General features: G+C 41.4%; 1 protein-coding gene across 1 annotated transcript in view; it reads right to left on the bottom strand.

Annotated features, from left to right (window-relative positions):
* Positions 1-11,965, bottom strand: part of LOC143297883 (tryptophan 5-hydroxylase 1-like) — a 138,042-nt gene extending 126,077 nt beyond the window's left edge. Inside the window, exons 1-2 of the mRNA XM_076610410.1 lie at positions 11,803-11,965; positions 5,336-5,445 (exon numbers count right to left, since the gene is read on the bottom strand). Coding sequence (XP_076466525.1) covers positions 5,336-5,410 — 75 coding nt within the window. The 5' untranslated portion in view covers positions 5,411-5,445; positions 11,803-11,965. The remainder of the gene's footprint in view (positions 1-5,335; positions 5,446-11,802) is intronic.
* Between the last annotated feature and the right edge of the window lie 7,317 nt (positions 11,966-19,282).

Genomic DNA, 19,282 nt, shown 5'->3' on the forward strand with positions numbered 1-19,282 from the left:
TTTTTTTATTTTTTTATTTTTATTTTTTAATAAGCATCACTGTTATGTTGTGGTGCTCGCGTTTATCGAGGAAAAAAACTTTTCCAGTGCTTGAAAACGCTGCCGATACTATAAATGTTGAAACATTCTGCGACAGCAATGAGAATACCAAGCACAATACAATGAAGACATGTGAGTGACGGCACCATAATCAGGTCGATGCCACTGTCTCACAGGAAACCCTTGAAAAAAAAAAGACGAAACTTACCGATAAACCAGGACAGAAATCAATGCAAGCAAATTAAATCAAAGCGGACCTACCTGTCCTTTTTCGGTTACTTCTTTGGTCATCTTTTTTGACGGAGCGTTCATGGCTGCAAAGTTCTTTCTGCTTCGCTCTCATGAAGACAAATGAAAAAAGCGGCAATGACAGTGTGGAAGAGCTGTGAAGAACAAATTACACCATTATCCTCCTCCTCGCTTCATTGGTTTCTCCTCCGGCCCCCTGCATCGATCATAGCGCCGTGGGCAGGAGGGCCCGACAGATCATCACGCAACGAAGACACGTTTCGTCTCCACACACAAATGAGATTTTTTTCTTTTTTTTTTTTGGTCTGTTCATTAAAGGTGTGCTGTCTGACGTCAACGGGTTATTCTGGGCACGTTTTTCACGTTTTTTTTTTGTGTTTTGTTTTTTGTGGTGGTGGTGGTGTTGTTTTTTAGGAAAGTGGCACACAACACTGAGCTTTATCCTTTTTATTATGGTGTACACAAATACCATAAAATGCGCTTGTATTATTATCTTTTTTTTAGTTTTAAAGATAGTAATCCAGGAAGCATAAATCAAAATTTCCAAACAGCATCATATGAGTAGTAGTTTAATCACTGGCACAATCTTGTACGTTTGAATGTTCGAAAATAATGACGAAATGTCTGGGTTTTTCATTGTATGTGCATCTTTATTGCGGTGTGGTGTGTACTAATGACAATGGCAAAACATGTTCATAATCAGTTACCCTTCATACATAGTAGCTCGTATCATTGTCGTCAGAAAGAAATAAAGCATCTGAGCACGTTTACCACACAAAGAACTAAGTGTATATTTTGTTCAAGATGATAATCATTGCATTTGTCCCTTTTATGTATATTCAGTGTCGACCCACACCACCACATCACCCCGCCACACACACTCATCCCCTCTCTCTCTCTCATTAGCTTATGACATTAAACATTTCAGTGTGATCAGTGTTCTCTCTCTCTCTCTCTCTTTCCCCCGAAACAATGGAGACGATCGGGGATGGGTGGTTTGTCTGAAAATAGAAAGATTACTTTTGTCCATTTGTTAGATACATTGATGTGAATCACGAAAATATTTGCGTATTCTTAATTCATGAGAAGTTATTCAGACTACATATATTCTGTATTTTGGCTTGTATATCCCCCCCCCCCCCCCACCAAATCCTCCCCTTTTTATGCTCATTTTAATATTGATGATAGGATTAATATGTTTGAAGAGTGTTTGACTGTTAATTGTTACACGATGCATATTTTATCTTAAACGGCGATGATTTGAAGAGTAGAACTTTAAAAAAAAGTTGTCTGCATCCTTATGTGATAAATAATTTCAATATGACTCGACACGGTGTAATTGGATTATTTATATGTTTTTGGTTTCATATTAACAGTATGTCACTATTGAGATGTTATGACGTATATACCTGAGCAAGGAACTGGTAATATGCGTATGTTTTGGTTTTTTTCTGTTTTTTGTTTTTTAAAAAGTTTTAAACCATCACAATTACAGATACACTCACATGCAAACACACCACCCACCCACCCACCCACCCACACACACACACGCACATAACCCAATATGACAAGCTCAATAAATAAGAGATACAAAGAGGATTCTTGTAATGCATGAGATGGTTATCCGATTTGATATTTTGGATCATTTGCGCGCGCACACAGAGTACGACACACTCAATACGTCAGAGGTAGAAATAGAAATCTTGTGATCCATAACATGGTTATCTAATTTCAAACGCATAACATGGTTATCTAATTTCAAACGCTGCCATTGAATTATTTGTATGTTGCTGTAGTGTTGTCATAGCGTAATTATTTGAGCAATGCACTGGTGATGTGCGTATATCTTTTTTCTAACCCTTACAATCAGATATACCCACATGCAAACACACACACACACACACACACACACACACACACACACACACACAACCCCAATATGTCAAGCTAAAGCTAACTCTGATGAGCAGAGAGTTCACAATGAGCGGAAAGTTCGTGACCATCACACACACACACACACAGGGGAGGGAGGGGGGGGGGGGAGAGAAAAAAAGTGTACGAGTTACTCGGTCAAGGAGAAGAAAAGGAGAAAGAAGTGGACAATAAATTTGAAGCTTAGCGTTTGCTCACCATTTGCACTTTGGTAAGACACTGAGCTTTCCCCCCATGAGTGGTGTGTTCACACTGAACTAACAATTCGTGGTGGGCACGAAAAAGAGAAAAAGAAACAAAAGGGGGGGGGGGGGGGGGGGGGGGGGGGGGGCCGGGGGGGGGCACCGCTTATGTCTTCGGGTTAACATTTGCTGTGTCTTCCAATTGTTCACTCAAGTTTTGTATATACGGAGCAATCCCAAATTGCACCATGCAATATGAATTTTTTTGGTGTTCAGTTATTTTTCTATTTGTTTATTTCTTTGAATCTTGTAAATTTCTCGGCAACGGCGCCTGGTGGGTAATGAGTGGAGATTTTTCCCATTTCCCAGGTCAACATATGTGCAGACCTGCTTGTGCCTTAACTCCCAGAAGATCAAATACGCACGTTCAAGACCTCATGTCAGCGTTCGGTGGGTTATGGAAACAAGAACATACCCAGCATGCACACCCCCGAAATCGGAGTATGGCTACCAACATAGGAGTTGCAGCCCACGAACGAAGAAGAAAAATACTCAACAGAAAAAAATGTGCGTATTTTTTTGTTTTTTGTTTTGTTTTTTGTCTTTGTCAATGCTTTTAAAATGCGTCTGTGTAGATCACAATATTGAAAAAAATGTCACTGGCTCAATGTAATAATAGATCTGTCAACCAGTGCAATTTTGTTCTTCCATGATGTGGTGATATATCAAACTTCGTGGCACAAGCATTCAAATGAGCAGGGCATTCGGAGGAGAGTTATATATATATATATATATTATAATGGACATTTATATAGCACGTTTCTCCAGAAATACTGCTCAAAGCGCTTTCTCCACTCCCCGCTTCCCCCATCAATACTCCTTTCCACTCCCCACCCCGCCCACACACACGGAAGCATATGCCAGAAAACACTCACATAACTGAACGCTGGAAACCACCCACCCACCTATGACGCCCTCCAGAAAACGCATCCCTGCAATACGCACTCAGGCACGTACACACACACACGAACTCACGGACACTCGCCAGGACCCCGCCACACTCACGGCAAACAGCCTCTCCACAACAAAGATATTTTGGAAGTTATGAAATGAAATTCGTAACACCTTTAGGTAATATACTGAGGGAAACAGACGAGATCTTAGTGGCGACAGACTTTACTACGAAGACCTATATAAAGAACAGAAAGTAAAAGACATGGACATCAGCAGATTCGTTAATAATTCGCCCAGTCTGGATGAATTTAAATCAGAGCAACTAGAATGACTAATAACAAAACAGGAAGCCACGTAAACTCTATGAAGAATGCAAAACGATGAGTCCAGGCACTGATGGAATGAATGTATATATATATATATATATGTGTGTGTGTGTGTGTGTGTGTGTGTGTGTGTGTGTTAAACGTAGGAGACTTTTTAGTTAGATCATGCAAAGAAGGCTTTAAAATGGGAGAAATGTCAATAACACAAAAAGAGATAAATACATGTGTACCAAAGGGAGACAAACCAAGAGAATCTCTACAGAACTATCTCGTTGTTAAACGTCGCTCATAAAGATAGGATCTGTATGTATAACTAATTAAGAAAGTTCTGCCAACGTTGAAACACAAAGATCAGACGGGTTTTATTCCAAGCAGATATATTGGTAATAACTTTTATTCATTATTTAGAAAATGAATACCATCAAGGCTTGTTTGTGTGAATAGATTTTGAAAAAAGCATTTGATTAATCAAATTGATAATATCTGAACAAAGTATTAAAAGCCTTTGGATTTGGTGAAGAATTGTGTAAATGTACTCACACATTTTACAAGGATACAAAAATCAATGTGAATGTGAACGTTAAGTATCCAAACGTTTGAAAATACAAAGAGATGCTGCCAGGGAGATCCAATTTTACCTTATCTGTTTGTATTATGCTCAGAAATCCTCAAGTGCAAGATTAACGAAGATGAACAAATTAAAGGCATGAATATATATTATCTTTAAAATTAGTCAGTTTGCTGATGATACAACATTCATATTCGGAGGTTAAAAAATCGTATGAAAAGTTGTTTAGAACTTTCGATGGATTTGAAGAATTTTCAGGGCTAAAACTTAACTATGATAAAACATTGAATGTCTGGTTAGGGAGAATGAAGAAATCAAATCATTGATAACTGCTGGAAAAGAAAAGAAAATGAACCCCCACCCCCAAATCCAAACTTTTAGGCATTTGGTTCACTGAAGATCTATCCAGAATAACTGGAGTGAAATCAAGTGATAAATTGATAGAAGCTCAGAAGCTATTCAAGATTTGGTAAATGCATATATACACCCCTTGGCAGCACTGGTAGATTCTCACACTCTGGTCCGATTCACAAGCCAATTCTAACTTTAATTTCAGACTTATCTAATTTATTACGGACTAAATATTGCTCTTACCTTAAATGCATATGCTTCAGAAATGTGACAATTAAGCATATACTTATTGACTGTGATTTGATGAAGCCTTATCTGCATGAAAGCGTGTCATCACAAGTGAGCGAGACCATTGATGTTGTGACTTTTTGTATTTTCATTAGTTGTTTCGCTTGTTAGATTAACGACTTCGTTTTTACAAAGTCCATTAAGTAATTTTCTGTAATTGTATTTAGATATTTACCCACTTTCCCCCAACTCACCATTCATCCCTACCCCACCTCTTCTAAACGATAATACTCAAATGTAAAAACCAATGCTCAAAATGTCTACAACCACCGGTATATGTGACGGGACAAAGCAAAATTCCTCCTTCTCCATACATATATTCAGCATATCGAAACTAAATACAGTGAACACGATACCGATTTGCGAAAGCTTTAGCACAATATTAATCCATGCTGTGGTTTTCTGACAAACAATTTTGCCATTATACACGCAGACACACGGCCTACCTCTTGAGAGTACGTCTTTTGAAATGCCAAGCGGCGTTTTGCAGCGTTGGCAGCAATATCCAGGTCTGTCGACATGGTGATCAACTGTCTTCAATGCGTGTGGAAAGTATCTGAAAGAAGACCATGCTTCCTGAACGCTTATTGAAACAACAAAGGACATGAAAAGGCAATATGTAAGCTTAAATTAAACAATACAACATTGTGTCAGGCACACCTATCTGAATATGTTTTAGAAAACATTGTTTGGCGAAGGTACACAACCAAACACGCATTTCTTCTCAAGCGTTTACAAAAAAGGATTTGGGTATTATTTGCCTATATATATTTTAGAAGGATGGTGTGCGGCTTTGAAAAAAGGCGCCTGTGTGACATTGTACAAGGAAATAGAGGTGATGTCTCAATCAGTGTGACGCTTCAATCATTGACGTCTCGTGCCCACGCATGCACAGTCTGACAGTTAACATCCGGTCAGCACAAAAAGGCAGTAACGTGCTGCAAGTGCTGCTGTCAGCCTCATTACCTTCATCTATACTTAGTGATAGACACTATAGTGATGCCACCCTTATGTCCTTGTCTACACATGGCCATGTGCCGCGTCACATATTCATGAGGTAGTTATAATTTGCTTCTTCGTTGATTATATAATGCATGCTGCTTTGTCTTCCTTGACTTGACAAACTGTCTCTCTATATTATGCCTTTGCGCCCACTGGCTGCACTGTGTTAGTCTCTGTCCTGTTTGTGTGTGATTCGGTGGTTCTTCTGTTCTGATCTGAACATTTCTTTATATTTGTGTGTGCGCACAAAAAATCGGGGTTTTGTTTGCAAACTAACACAAATGAACGCTGCTAACCCGACCCTCGTAATCGTGTCAGCGACCGGTTTCGCCCTGCCTACGACACTTTCCGCCTTTTTCCACGTTTTTCACGTGCATCGCCCTCTCTAGCCGTGCGACCACTACTCTTGCAGTACCACCGTCACCATGGTGAACGTCAGTAACATAAAAGCGTTGCTGTTAAATAACACCGACTACACGATGACACGACTCAGCGTATCATCAGCCTGGGCATTGGCAGACCGAAGACGAAGAGAGGAACTAAGGCGGACAGACTTCGCCGTTTGTGGGGCTCTGTCCCCTGCCCTGATCACCCATCTGTCTCGACATTATCCCCTCTGATGACACTTTTCCAAACTGTGCTGTATCCCCCGCGATTGATTATTATTATTATCATCATGAGCATTTACGCCTAATCTTGAAAACAATACCTAGCCGTTTACAAATAGAACACATATGCAAATATCAAAACGGAAAAATTGAACACAAGATACCAAACATATTTAAAAACTATTCACCCTCCTCCCCCCCCCCCCCCCCCCCCACACACACACACCCATAATACACACAAGCACACGCGCACGCGCACACACACACACAAGTCAGCACACAATTGTAAAGAGTACACAATCAAAAATACTACCAACAAATTCTTAATTTATCAAAACTCAGTCACAAAAAATCATTTTAGTTTATACTGGAAAGGGATGAGCTGTTGAGAATTAATCAGGAGGGGAAAAGGTTCTTCAGACTGGATTTGAAAGATTGCAGAGAAGATGAGTGACGGAGAGGCTGAGGAAGTTGATTCCAAAGAAAGGGGGCTTGGTATGAAATACTGTGTTAGCCATACGGTTTGGGGGAGATCCAAAGCATACGGGTGTCATCAGAAGAGCGGAGTTGGCGTGAGGGTATGTAAGGATGAATGAGATCGGAAAGATGCTGTTGACCAGAAGCCTCAATGGACTTGAAACAAAGACAGACGACTTCGTAAATAATTCTTTCTTGTACTAGGAGCCAGTGTAAAGCATGAAGGCGAGGAGAGACGTGATCAAATTTACTGGAACGAAAGACAAGACGAGCAGCATAGTTCTGGACTTTCTGAAGCCTGGCAATGATGCAGCTGGGTGAACCAACAAGTAAGGAATTACAATAATCCAAGCGGGACAGCACAAAGACACAGAGGAGAGTTTTAGTTGCATTTTCAGTTAGGAGATGACGAATGGATGCAATTCTGCGAATTTCAAAGTAACACAGTTTGCATGTATTTGCAACATGCTGCTGACAGGAAAGAGACTGGTCGAGTGTGACACCAAGATTGCGGACGGAAGAGGAAAGAGGAATGTTGGTGCCACTGAGTGAGATTGTGGAAGGAATGGAGACTGAGTGGCAGTGGGGTGATAATCATGATTTCAGTTTTATCCTCATTTAATTGAACTTGTTTTCAGTCATCCATGTCTTAAGATTGGAGATGCAGGCCTCAGTTGAGTCAATGAGAGAGGGAAGGAGAGACGAAGGTCCCAACAGATACAGCTGGTTGTCATCGGAAAAGTTATGGTGGGACAATGAATGATAATTCACAATGGTGGAAATCAGTTTGTATAGAGAAGAAACGGAATGGGTCCAAGCACGGAGCCTTGTGGCACACCAAACTTTACGTCGGAAGGGGAGGATGAAAGACCGCAAACAGAAACAACATTGGACGATAAGACAGATAAGAGTGGAACCATGAGAGAGCAAGATCGCAGATTCCAACAGTGCGATTCAGACGGTTGAGAAGAATCTAATGATTAACAGTTCAAAGGCGGCTGAAAGATCAAGGAGGGAGAGAATAGAGATTTCGTTTTTATCAAGAGAAGTTAATAAACAGTTCGCAATTTTGAGAAGGGCTGTCTCAGTGCCATGACCAGTGCGGTAAGCAGACTGAAATGGGTAATTTAAGTTATTGATACTGAGGTGGTCGAGAAGTTGAGCAAGGACAACTTTCTCAGTTACTTTTGAGAAAAAGGGAAAAATAGAAACGGGTCTGTAATTCTTTAGTGAGTCTGGATCGAGACTGGGCTTTTTTAGCAGTGGCCGTAAAATAACAAACTTAAACACAATGGCAAAGGAGCCAAACAGAACAGAGTTGTTAATAACAGTAGTGATGTGTGGTAGAAGTGTATCAAGGCAGTGGTTGAGGAAGAAAGCGGAAAGAGGGTCAAGTTCGCATGTTTTAATGCTTGATTGTCAGATAATTCTCTTGACAATGTCAACAGAGGCTGGCTGGAAAGAGGTGATGGGGGTGCTAAAAAGGTGGGTCAGGAAAGACAAGAGGCGACAGAATGAGAGTCATGAGTCTGGTCTGCTATCTACTCCTCCCACACTTGTTTCGACTCCCAGACCTTTCTTTTCCTTCCCACTGTCCTCTGTCCTCCACTGTTCAGTCACCATCGTCTCTTCCACTGTCTGGCTGCCTGACTCGCCCGATTCACCATTTGACTCTTCTCTGCCTACCTCTCTGATCTCTTTCATGCCTGTCTGTTAAATGCTTAATCTGTCTGTCCTGGTCAAAAGACTGACTATATTTGTGACTGCATTTTTGAAAATAAACTTGATATAGTATCTTTTCCGAAACGTGGTTAAAACCACAAGGTCATGAACCCAAACTAAAACAACTGACCCCCCACCCCCACCCCTGGCTACAAAGCTAAGTCACGTCCTCGAACGTCTCGTGGAGGTGGCATCGCCATCGTCTACAGAGACATGTTGGAGTCTTCCCTTTCCTTCTCCCACAACCACGCCTTTCCACATGATTCTTTTGAAATCCTCGAAGTCACTCTCAGTGACAGGCAACGGGTCCCAAGACAGGCAACAGGACACAAAACAAATAGTGGGACCCAAGACAGACAACAACGGGACCCAAGACAGACAACAACGGGATCCGACAGACAACAACGGGACCCGAGACACATGGAAAACCAGACCCCAGACAAACCACGGGACCCAAGACCGACAATGGTACCAAAGACGGACAGACAACGGAACAATTGACAGACAACGAGACCTAAGACAAGTGGACCCTAGACAGACAACAGGACGCACGACATACAAAAACGGGATACAAAACAGACAGACAACGGGACCCAATACCGACAACCGGGCGCAAGATAGGAAACAACTGGCTCCAAGACAGCGGGACCCGGTTCAGACAGACAGCGGGACCCAGTTCAGACAGACAACGAAATCAAATACACACAGACAACGGGACAAACAGACAACGGGACCCAGTTCAGACAGACAACGAAATCAAATACAGACAGCGGGACAAACAGACAACGGGACCCAGTTCAGACAGACAACGAAATCAAATACAGACAGCGGGACAGACAGACAACGGGACCCAGTTCAGACAGACAACGGAATCAAATACAGACAGCGGGACAAACTGACAACGGGACCCAGTTCAGACAGACAATGAAATCAAATACACACAGACAGCGGGACAAACAGACAGCGGGACCCAGTTCAGACAGACAACGGAATCAAATACAGACAGCGGGACAAACAGACAGCGGGACCCAGTGCAGACAGACAACGAAATCAAATACACACAGACAACAGGACAAACAGACAGCGGGACCCAGTTCAGACAGACAATGAAATCAAATACAGACAGCGGGACAAACTGACAACGGGACCCAGTTCAGACAATACAGACAGCGGGACAAACTGACAACGGGACCCAGTTCAGACAGACAACGAAATCAAATACAGACAGCGGGACAAACAGACAGCGGGACCCAGTTCAGACAGACAACGAAATCAAATACAGACAACGGGACAGACAGACAGACAACGGGACTCAGTTCAGACAGACAACGAAATCAAATACAGACAGCGGGACAAACTGACGACGGGACCCAGTTCAGACAGACAACGAAATCAAATACAGACAACGGGACAAACTGACGACGGGACCCAGTTCAGACAGACAACGAAATCAAACACAGACAACGGGACAGACAGACAACGGGACCCAGTTCAGACAGACAACGAAATCAAATACAGACAACGGGACAAACTGACGACGGGACCCAGTTCAGACAGACAACGAAATCAAATACAGACAGCGGGACAAACAGACAACGGGACCCAGTTCAGACAGACAACGAAATCAAATACAGACAGCGGGACAAACTGACGACGGGACCCAGTTCAGACAGACAACGAAATCAAATACAGACAGCGGGACAAACTGACAACGGGACCCAGTTCAGCCAGACAACGAAATCAAATACAGACAGCGGGACAAACTGACAACGGGACCCAGTTCAGACAGACAACGAGGCCAAATATAGACAGACAAAGGAACCCCAGACACCAAGACAGGTAACGGGACCCAAGACATGCCAGAAATCGTCTGTTTCTGCTACAGTATACCAGTAATGAATGCGTGCATCCGACATCCAACAAGCACCTTCTTGCTTTGTTTTCAAGCTACGAAGAGTTGCTGGCAGTTTTCTCCTGTTTTTATGCCTGCAACCTGTCTGTTGCATGTAAAATAGTCGGAAAGACTTCTTCCTGTTCAACTAAATTGGATACCTATCAGTATTTTGTGTGACATAATATTGCTTTCAATAAGAAAATGCACTGGAAATTTACCCACCTCACCATAAAGTTGTATTTTATTGAGATCTTCAGGAAAACGGGTTTTTTTTTTCACATTCGAAACCAAACGTTTATAAACCGTCGAGAAAATAAGAACACGTAAACCATTCCGACGGTTTTTAAATGGACTGACAACGTTCTAAAAGAAAATGAAGGAACTGAGCACAGCAGATGGATCAAATTCCTCAATAGCAGACAATGTTGCAGAATGAAGTATCTATTTCATACAAGGAAAAAAGATCATCAGAGGAGGGAAAAACAGTATCGAGACCGCCAGTGAAATGATACGTTTCTTTGCGTTAAAATACAAAATGAAAAAAAAATCGTTGTACAGAAATAAAATCAAAACATTTCAGTGGGCGAAACTTGATGATCGTTATCGTTACCTGCTTCTTACACTACTTTTATAGCAGACATACGTACTACTTCCAATGACATTACTCGGGTGGTTCGTTGTTTTTTTGTGTTTTTATCTGCAATTCACCTCTGGTTTTATGGACATGCCTGCTTTTGGCTGTGTTCGATAGTTTACAAGATGCCTCTTGATTTTAATGTAGTAATCACAATTATCATCAAATCGTGTTTAGTCATAGTTAAATGTATACGTATCTGTGAACGATGAAAGAGAAAATCCGATTATAGAAAAAAAAAGTCCCAGGTAACAAAAGTGGGTGGATGAAACCAATGGCAGAGCAGTAACTAGGTATGAGAACAATATGAACATGTGTAATAAATTCATGGCTGAGTGTTGACAAACGCTTCGAGTATTGCTACCAAACGTGTAAGTGGACAATGTGAAGGGGAAAGAAAATTAACAGCATGTCTTCCTTAGCCCTTTTCTACGGAAAATACTCAACCATACCGAAATCATTACGAGTACTCATTTTGAGTAACTTGCACAACCTTTGTAATAAAACTGAATACACAAGGAAATAAGCGACACACACACACACGCGCGCGCACGTTTAAGAGCGAGAAACCCTCACCTGAAAGTAAACACTTGCACCAAACCACACAGAAATACAACTTTGAGACAGCAAAGGATATTGTTAACCACAGCTGCAGTCACAGAGTTGAACGCGAAATCAAACGGTGTCTCACTGCTATAACTATCGAACAAGGAGACACGGAACAACGACGAGCTCTGAAGCCTGTCAGCAGTGATGAGTGATAGAGCACAACCCCTGCTTCGAGTGCTGGCTAAATACCTGTTCCAGTGGGGTGGATGAAGGTAAGGTGACAATAGGGGTGTATCGACCTCCACAACGACGTGTCCACGCGCACTGAAAAAAAGGGGTGGGGGTGCGGTGGAAGGATGAGGAGGTGGAGGAGTCAAGGGACAGAGCTGCGGATTTGATGGTTGAAGTGGGAGTTTGGGGGTGGGAGGTGGGGGTGTGACAAACCTGTCAAACCTTCCTTCCACCCACGTTGACGCAACACTCGCCGAGTATGAACCAATCACCTGTGTCAGTTTCCACGCTGCCTTGGCTGTCCGCGCGGTGAGATGTGGGCATTGAGTGGCACGTGCACCACAGCAGTGGCCTGCACACAGCGGCCAGTCACGTCGCGGCACACAGAACACAGACACCGTGCCCAGACAGCTTGTGTCAGTTCCACAGGAAGTCAATGTTCGTCTGACGTTTCCTGTATTGTATTGTATTGTAATGGATTTCTCTGCATGAAATCCGGGCTGCTCTTCCCATGCAGACCACGTCGCTGAAACGCAGCGCCACACATTTTCTTTTTATCTGCCCATATGTCTATTTCTTTTCATGTCAAAGCGGATTTTCTGCAGAATTTTGTCAGGACCACCATATTGTTGCCGTGGGATCTTTACGCGCGCGAAGTGCATGCTACACATGGGACCTGGGTTTATCATCTTCTATGAATGAATGTGGTGGAGGTGGGGTTATTCCATTGCATGTTGGAACTTCTCAATATGCTGAAGCTTTTTTCCATGAAATTATCCTCTCTCTCTCTCTCTCTCTCTCTCTCTCTCTCTCTCTCTCTCTCTCTCTCTTTCTCTCCATTGTAATCTTGTAGTATGTCATGAACTATTTTTTCTCATTTCAAGTGTTATTTTGTTGAAATCTGTTATTGTTCTTGAATTCATATTCGTATTTGCATCCCCCCCCCACACACACACACTCTCTCTCTCTTTCTTGGGTTCCCTGTCTGTCTGTCTCTGTGAGTTCGCGGAGTGTGTGTGTGTGTGTGTGTGTAAATCTCTCTAATGCTCTACACACGCGCGCGCGCCCACGCTCGCTTGCTCATTCACCTTCTGACTGACTCATACACGCAGGCATAGAAAAGTGTATATATGGATCTGCAAGTACAAATGCAAATGTGGGTTGGGACACTTGTGTAAAAATAGACATACATTATTTCGTAAAATGTTATGACCTACTTGGAATGTTGTGAGAGATAGAGGGTGGGACTTTCCTCTATTGTTGATGCTCTGGGGATGGGGTTGGGGTGTGGTGGGGGTAATATCGGTGCTTACATGCTGTGAGGTTATAGCATTCTGCAATGATTGTAGCCGTTTTGGTAGAAACTATTTTGTACTATAAGATAAGGTGATGATGTCAAGTAGGCAACCCAAAATCTTCACATGATCACGAACTCTCTCTCTCTCTCTCTCTTTATATATATATATATATGTGTGTGTGTGTGTGTGTGTGTGTGTGTGTGTGTAAGGCTGTGAGTTCAAGTTCACGCAAGTGGAAGCAGCTTTTTTCAAAACAGCTGTTGACCAGAGAGCAATTTCAATTAATTATTCCTGCAGGATCCAACTATTGTGCTGAATGGTGGCGAAATGCTGGTCACAACGATGTAAGTTTTGCGTATCGATTTTCTTTATTTTTGTCATAAACTATGATTGTTATTTTTCTACACAATGGGCAAAACATCAAATCACACAGGAACGCAATCAGTACGTATGCACCGAAGTTGAAAAATCTGTTAATGAAGAAGGTAAGCCAAAAACGTTTCGGTGCAAACCATGTTTCAGCAGGCAAGTTCAAAATGGGCTGGAAATCGCAGCGTTTGTCATCTGGGTCGGTCTCTTCACATTGATCACATACAGTGCCCTGTTCTGCCTCCACAGTTCAGTTTGCACAGTTCACGGGCTGCGTACAATTGACAAGGTTTTGAGTGTGAAGAAAGGTATCATACCGAATCATGGACACTGTTGGCAGGATCAGCAACCATTGCCTTTCGTGACAGCGCCTTTCCTTCCAACTAACAGCCTATCGCTACATCCACCGCCAGATGTACGATTCTCGCTGCTGTTGTCTGTGCAGGTTGAATCCAATCCAGAGCCTGGCTCCATGGAGAATTCGCGGCGAACCCCCGCTGACAACCAGTTTGAACAATCGAAACGAACGCAAACCAAACTGATCAAGTTGCTTGAAATGATGCACGATAGGGCTACGAGTTCTCAGATAATCAGTAAACTTCAACGTTTAGAGGAGAAATCAACGATAAGTACGACGCTTCAGATATCTTTACAGAAGACTGATGTGCAGCTTCACCACGCAATAGGTCAGATTTATCTTGACTCTCGACAAAAACAACTGGAGGAGGAAGTTGAGAGGCAGGGGCGCTTCTCCAGGCGATCTGACCTGTTGTTGCATAGCACGCCTGAAGAAAAAAGGTGAGAACTGTGAGAAGTGTGTGGAGAGTGATTCAGTACTTGAACCAATATTTTTCTTAAAAACAGTGGACTGAAAACGATATCGATAGAGCACATCAGCTTTGTTCACCATCTGCCAACCTCAGTAGATCGCGCCCAGTCATGGTGAGGTTCCACAGCTGGAGAGACTACACGACAGACCGTGAAGGCAAAAACCGGATGCGGACCGCTGACGGCTTACAGGTGGCAGCAGACCTGACCAGACAGCAGAGGGACACCATGACACCTTGACACCATGACACCTTGACACCATGACGCAGCTCCAGCAGGAAGGAAACACGCCTACTACTCCAAGGGTAAGCTGGTGGTGACTGAAGCACAAAGACATCACAATGGAAATACCAACAACCGTGACAACAGGCCCTACTCCACTTGTTACTCCACCGATAATGTTCCCGCTTTTCCAACCCATGTTCCCCCACAAACACAGACCCGGTCTTACACAGATGCTGTAGCACAGGACCGTGACACCACAATGGTGTGTTCATTGCACGCCGAGGACGCTGATACCAGTGTCTAAGACGACCCCGCAGTGAAGAGAGCAGCAGACAATGAGCAGACCCATGTCAGCATGGACACAGACAATATGTGGAGGATGACCCTGCCAGCCAGGAATCCAGCAACCAGTTATCTTCGCCGCCTCTGCTTTAGTTTGGTCGGGTCTCTCTTCTGGCCACCCCGACGGAGCAGACATCCAGTGCAACCACGTCAGGGAGCGGCGGCAGTGGAGGAAGGGGCCGAGGTAAATACCGCTGTGCCTACCGGCCAAGAAAAGTGGGTAAAAGACCGCCCCCTGCCACACCAGTGCCACACTCTGCATCCAGCCAGGCAACACTGCCCGGGGACTGGCACCTGAACAGATCGACTGTTGACACTTCAGCATCAAGGGACAGAGCATCAGGCACTTACAGTAGTAAATACCGGTTAGGCCTCAGCGCCTGCTTTGCTTCCAGTGCTACTTAACAAGTGCCACAAAATCCATCATTTTGTTTAGAAACTTATGACCCTCAGCACTGGATTAAAACTTATTCCCATCCCAGTCATATAATGTTGAACTTCAAGGACAGTGACGATGCTCATGATGCCACTGTGTCCATTCTTCAAAAAACATAACTTGTTCCCCAGGCCATGATAGTAAAACTATGACCTCTGATTCTACAAAATCTTTCCTGTCTTTTGTTTCACTAAATGTGGAAGGCATTTGGAGCGTCGTAAATGAACTTAATTTGTCCTTTTTCGATATGAAATACGAATTTGCGTTACTTGTTGAAACGTTCTTTCAAACATTGCCGGATATCTTGGTCCTTTCACATACAGCATTCTTGTTACCATATGTCAAAATATCGGACAGTGGACGTGATCGCCCTTCAAGTGGTGTCGTTTTTCTTCTCAGAATAACTCTATGCAAATATGTCAGTAGTGCTGAAAGTGAAATATACAGCATCGTTTTTCGGAAGGATTAAAATAAAGTCTTGCTCATTGGTGACTACATACCACCGGAAAATTCTCCCTATTAAGAAAAAAACAGACATTAACAATGGTGTCTCAATGCTGGAAGACTGTTTACTTGATCTTGTAGCAGAGTATGACTCTCCACTCAACGTCAACATCAATGACACTCTAGACGACTTCTGCGATTTACCGTTCACTTGACAAACCTCGAGATACAGACCCTCCACACCCCCTCCCGCTTTTGTTGAAATGAATATTGTTCTAGATGGAGATGTTGCACATCATGATCAAAGCTTCAACTGTAAAACGTTTTCAACAACCAGGTACTAATGGGACGGTGACAACCATGACACTTTTCATGACGTAATGCGTAGCAAGTGTGTGAAGAGTACTTTAGATGAAACTGTGTCTTTAATCGAATATGATATTAATCAGGCACTTGCTGAATTTAATGAATGTTTTGTATACGCTGGTGAGGGCAGGAAGAAAACAAGAGAGGCAAGGCCTTCAAGACTCACTTGTGATACACTTTAAAAAAAAAAAAATCTAATCGTTAAAATATGTTCTGTATTTGTTATTATAAAGCTTCGGGTTTAAAAAAGAAAGAAAAAAACGTCCTAACCAGATTCGAACCCCGCGTGTTCGGGTGAGAAGAAACTGTCTTACCCATTACACTATCGTGGGTCCTTAACTGACGTTCTAAAATTTAATATTTGAACATACCTTTTTAAAGGGCGATAAATCAATTGCGGTATTCGCAGTGAGAACGCTGTTTAAATCATATTATTATGGTTTATCTTGGCATTCAAGAAATCTTTAAGGACAATAAAAAATTCTTTTTAAGTCCGCGGTAAAGGAGACGTGGCTATCCCCGCAATCACACTGCAACATTTAGCCGTTTTCTCTGGATCTAGATAGATGTACAAACAAGAATATATTATAATATATTCTTGTTTGGTAACAACACAATCCACTACAAATATTGGACAAACAAGAATATATAATATATTCTTGTTTGTCCAATATTTGTAGTGGATTGTGTTGTTACCAACTCTAAATTGTCGTTGTAAAAGAGGGGCTCTGCAAGTACCTTACTTCTGGTTAGAGATGCTCTCGATGAGAATGGGGGCTTCCTTAGTTACACGTGCTTTACACAAAAATATAATATTAATGTAAATTATTTAGTGTATATGGGATTGATACGATCAATAAAAAGTTACTTGATTACACACAATATTTGTCTAAGTGATAAAACCTGTAATGAACAACCGAAAGCACTACACTTAATATCCTCTACTATGAAAGGCACGCAAATATATTATGATATACTTCTTGAACAACTCTTTATTTACAATCTAAATTCATTTGTTAAGTGGGAGCAAAAATTAGATATCATTGTTAATCCGGTAACTAACATGAAGCAAATAAATAAGTAAAAGAAATAAAATTAAAGTAGTTTCAAATTAGAATTTGTCACAACATTTTAGTTACAAACAAAATTCTGAAGAAAATGGACATTACAAACAGTGACAAGTGCAATTTCTGTAAAAATGGAATAGATTCAGTTCAACATTATCTATGGTTTTGCAAGTTCTCTCAATTGTTTTGGAAGGAATTAGAGAACGTTTTTAAAGAAAGATGTGATACTTGCTCAAACGTTAAGTTAAACATAGAATTAATTCTCTTTGGAAATGATGAAATTACATAAACAGATGAAACTTTCAACTATATTATTCTTTTTGCAAAATATTTTGTTTATAAATGCAGAATAAATAAGATTAAACCATGTATACAGCACTTTCTGAATGATTTAAGAAATAGTTATAAAGTAGAAAGATATGAGAAAACTAGAGGAAATGTGTTCATACATAAGATACTCCATATGTTTGTTTTCTGAAAAAACAGTGTATGGGTTGTGGTCTTTTCATATTACATTAGCTAAGCAAAGTGTCCATAACTCTGTGCCGATGCTAGGCAAATGTCTGTTATATGTTATAAAACTGCACTGTTACACATGATGAAAATGTGTCCACCTTGACCAAATTGATTAATATATATATATATATATATATATATATATATATATATATATATATATATATATTCAAATATAGAAAGCCGCCATTTCCCTACAGCGACATGTGTAGAAACTCCATGCTGATGGGAGAAGCTAGAGAAATTATACATCTTTTGACGTGCAACTAGTTCAGTTTCAATTTTATTAAAGTCATTGTTAAGACTGGACAAAACTCGTGTGTGTGTGTGTGTGTGTGTGTGTGTGTTTCTATTTATCCGTTTTTGTAAAGGGACAACTATTTAGAGAACAGACGCTATCTAAATTAACGCTAGCTACTTCTTCTTATCATTCTTATGTGCGCGAACTGCCTTCTAAATAGATCTACTTGACCTTTCTGTTGAGGGTTCGTCACAGTTAAACTTGGCTCGCATTGCGCAGCACGTCTGAAAATTCCCTGTTTCTGAATAAGATCAGTGAGAGACAAAGTTACGTGCTCATAGCCACTTGCATGAAAAAAAAAACAGCAACAAAAAAAACAACAAAAAACCAAAAAAACAACAAAAAAACCCACCTTGTAAGTCTAGACTTGCATGCAAACAAACTTGTAAATCTACATACTCATCATTGTGTAATTATATACGTATACACACACAGGTAAACAATAGGTATATTGACTTATTAGAACACAATGTCATGCTGTACAAACAGACACACACACACACACACACACACACACACACACACGCATACGCACATACATACATACATGTGTATGTATGTATGTACGTATGTATGTATACAGTATGATATATTGCATACTAATATGTCAATGTACCTATTGTTTACCTGTGTATGCATACGTGTATATTTACACAATGATGTGTAAGTAGACTTACACGTTTGTTTGCATGCAAGTGTGTATATGCACATGTTTCCTTTATTGTATGTATTGTAATATGAATAGAAAATGCTTAAAAGGAACTTTTGTAGGCACAGTCGTATTGCTAACAAAATGGATTAAGTTTTTTCTGAAATCTGGGTAAAAATGTGCTGCTTTGCCTCGGTAACTGAATACATATTTTGTAAGAACTAATAAGTGTGGTTCGGGGAAGATTTTTTGGTCATTTTGCAATCCCGAATTTTCTGGACAACTATCAACTGCACAGAAAAAGAAGAAGAAGAGGAGACAGAGACAGAGATAGACAGACAGACAGACAGACTGAGACAAAGGCAGAGACGTAGTGACGTGAAATTATTTTCTTCGTTTATAGTTTCCAATGAGTATCATCTTATTTCTCAAAAC

This window comes from Babylonia areolata, chromosome 23 (genome assembly GCF_041734735.1).
Source record: "Babylonia areolata isolate BAREFJ2019XMU chromosome 23, ASM4173473v1, whole genome shotgun sequence".
In the NCBI taxonomy this organism is placed as follows: Eukaryota; Metazoa; Mollusca; class Gastropoda; order Neogastropoda; family Buccinidae; genus Babylonia; species Babylonia areolata.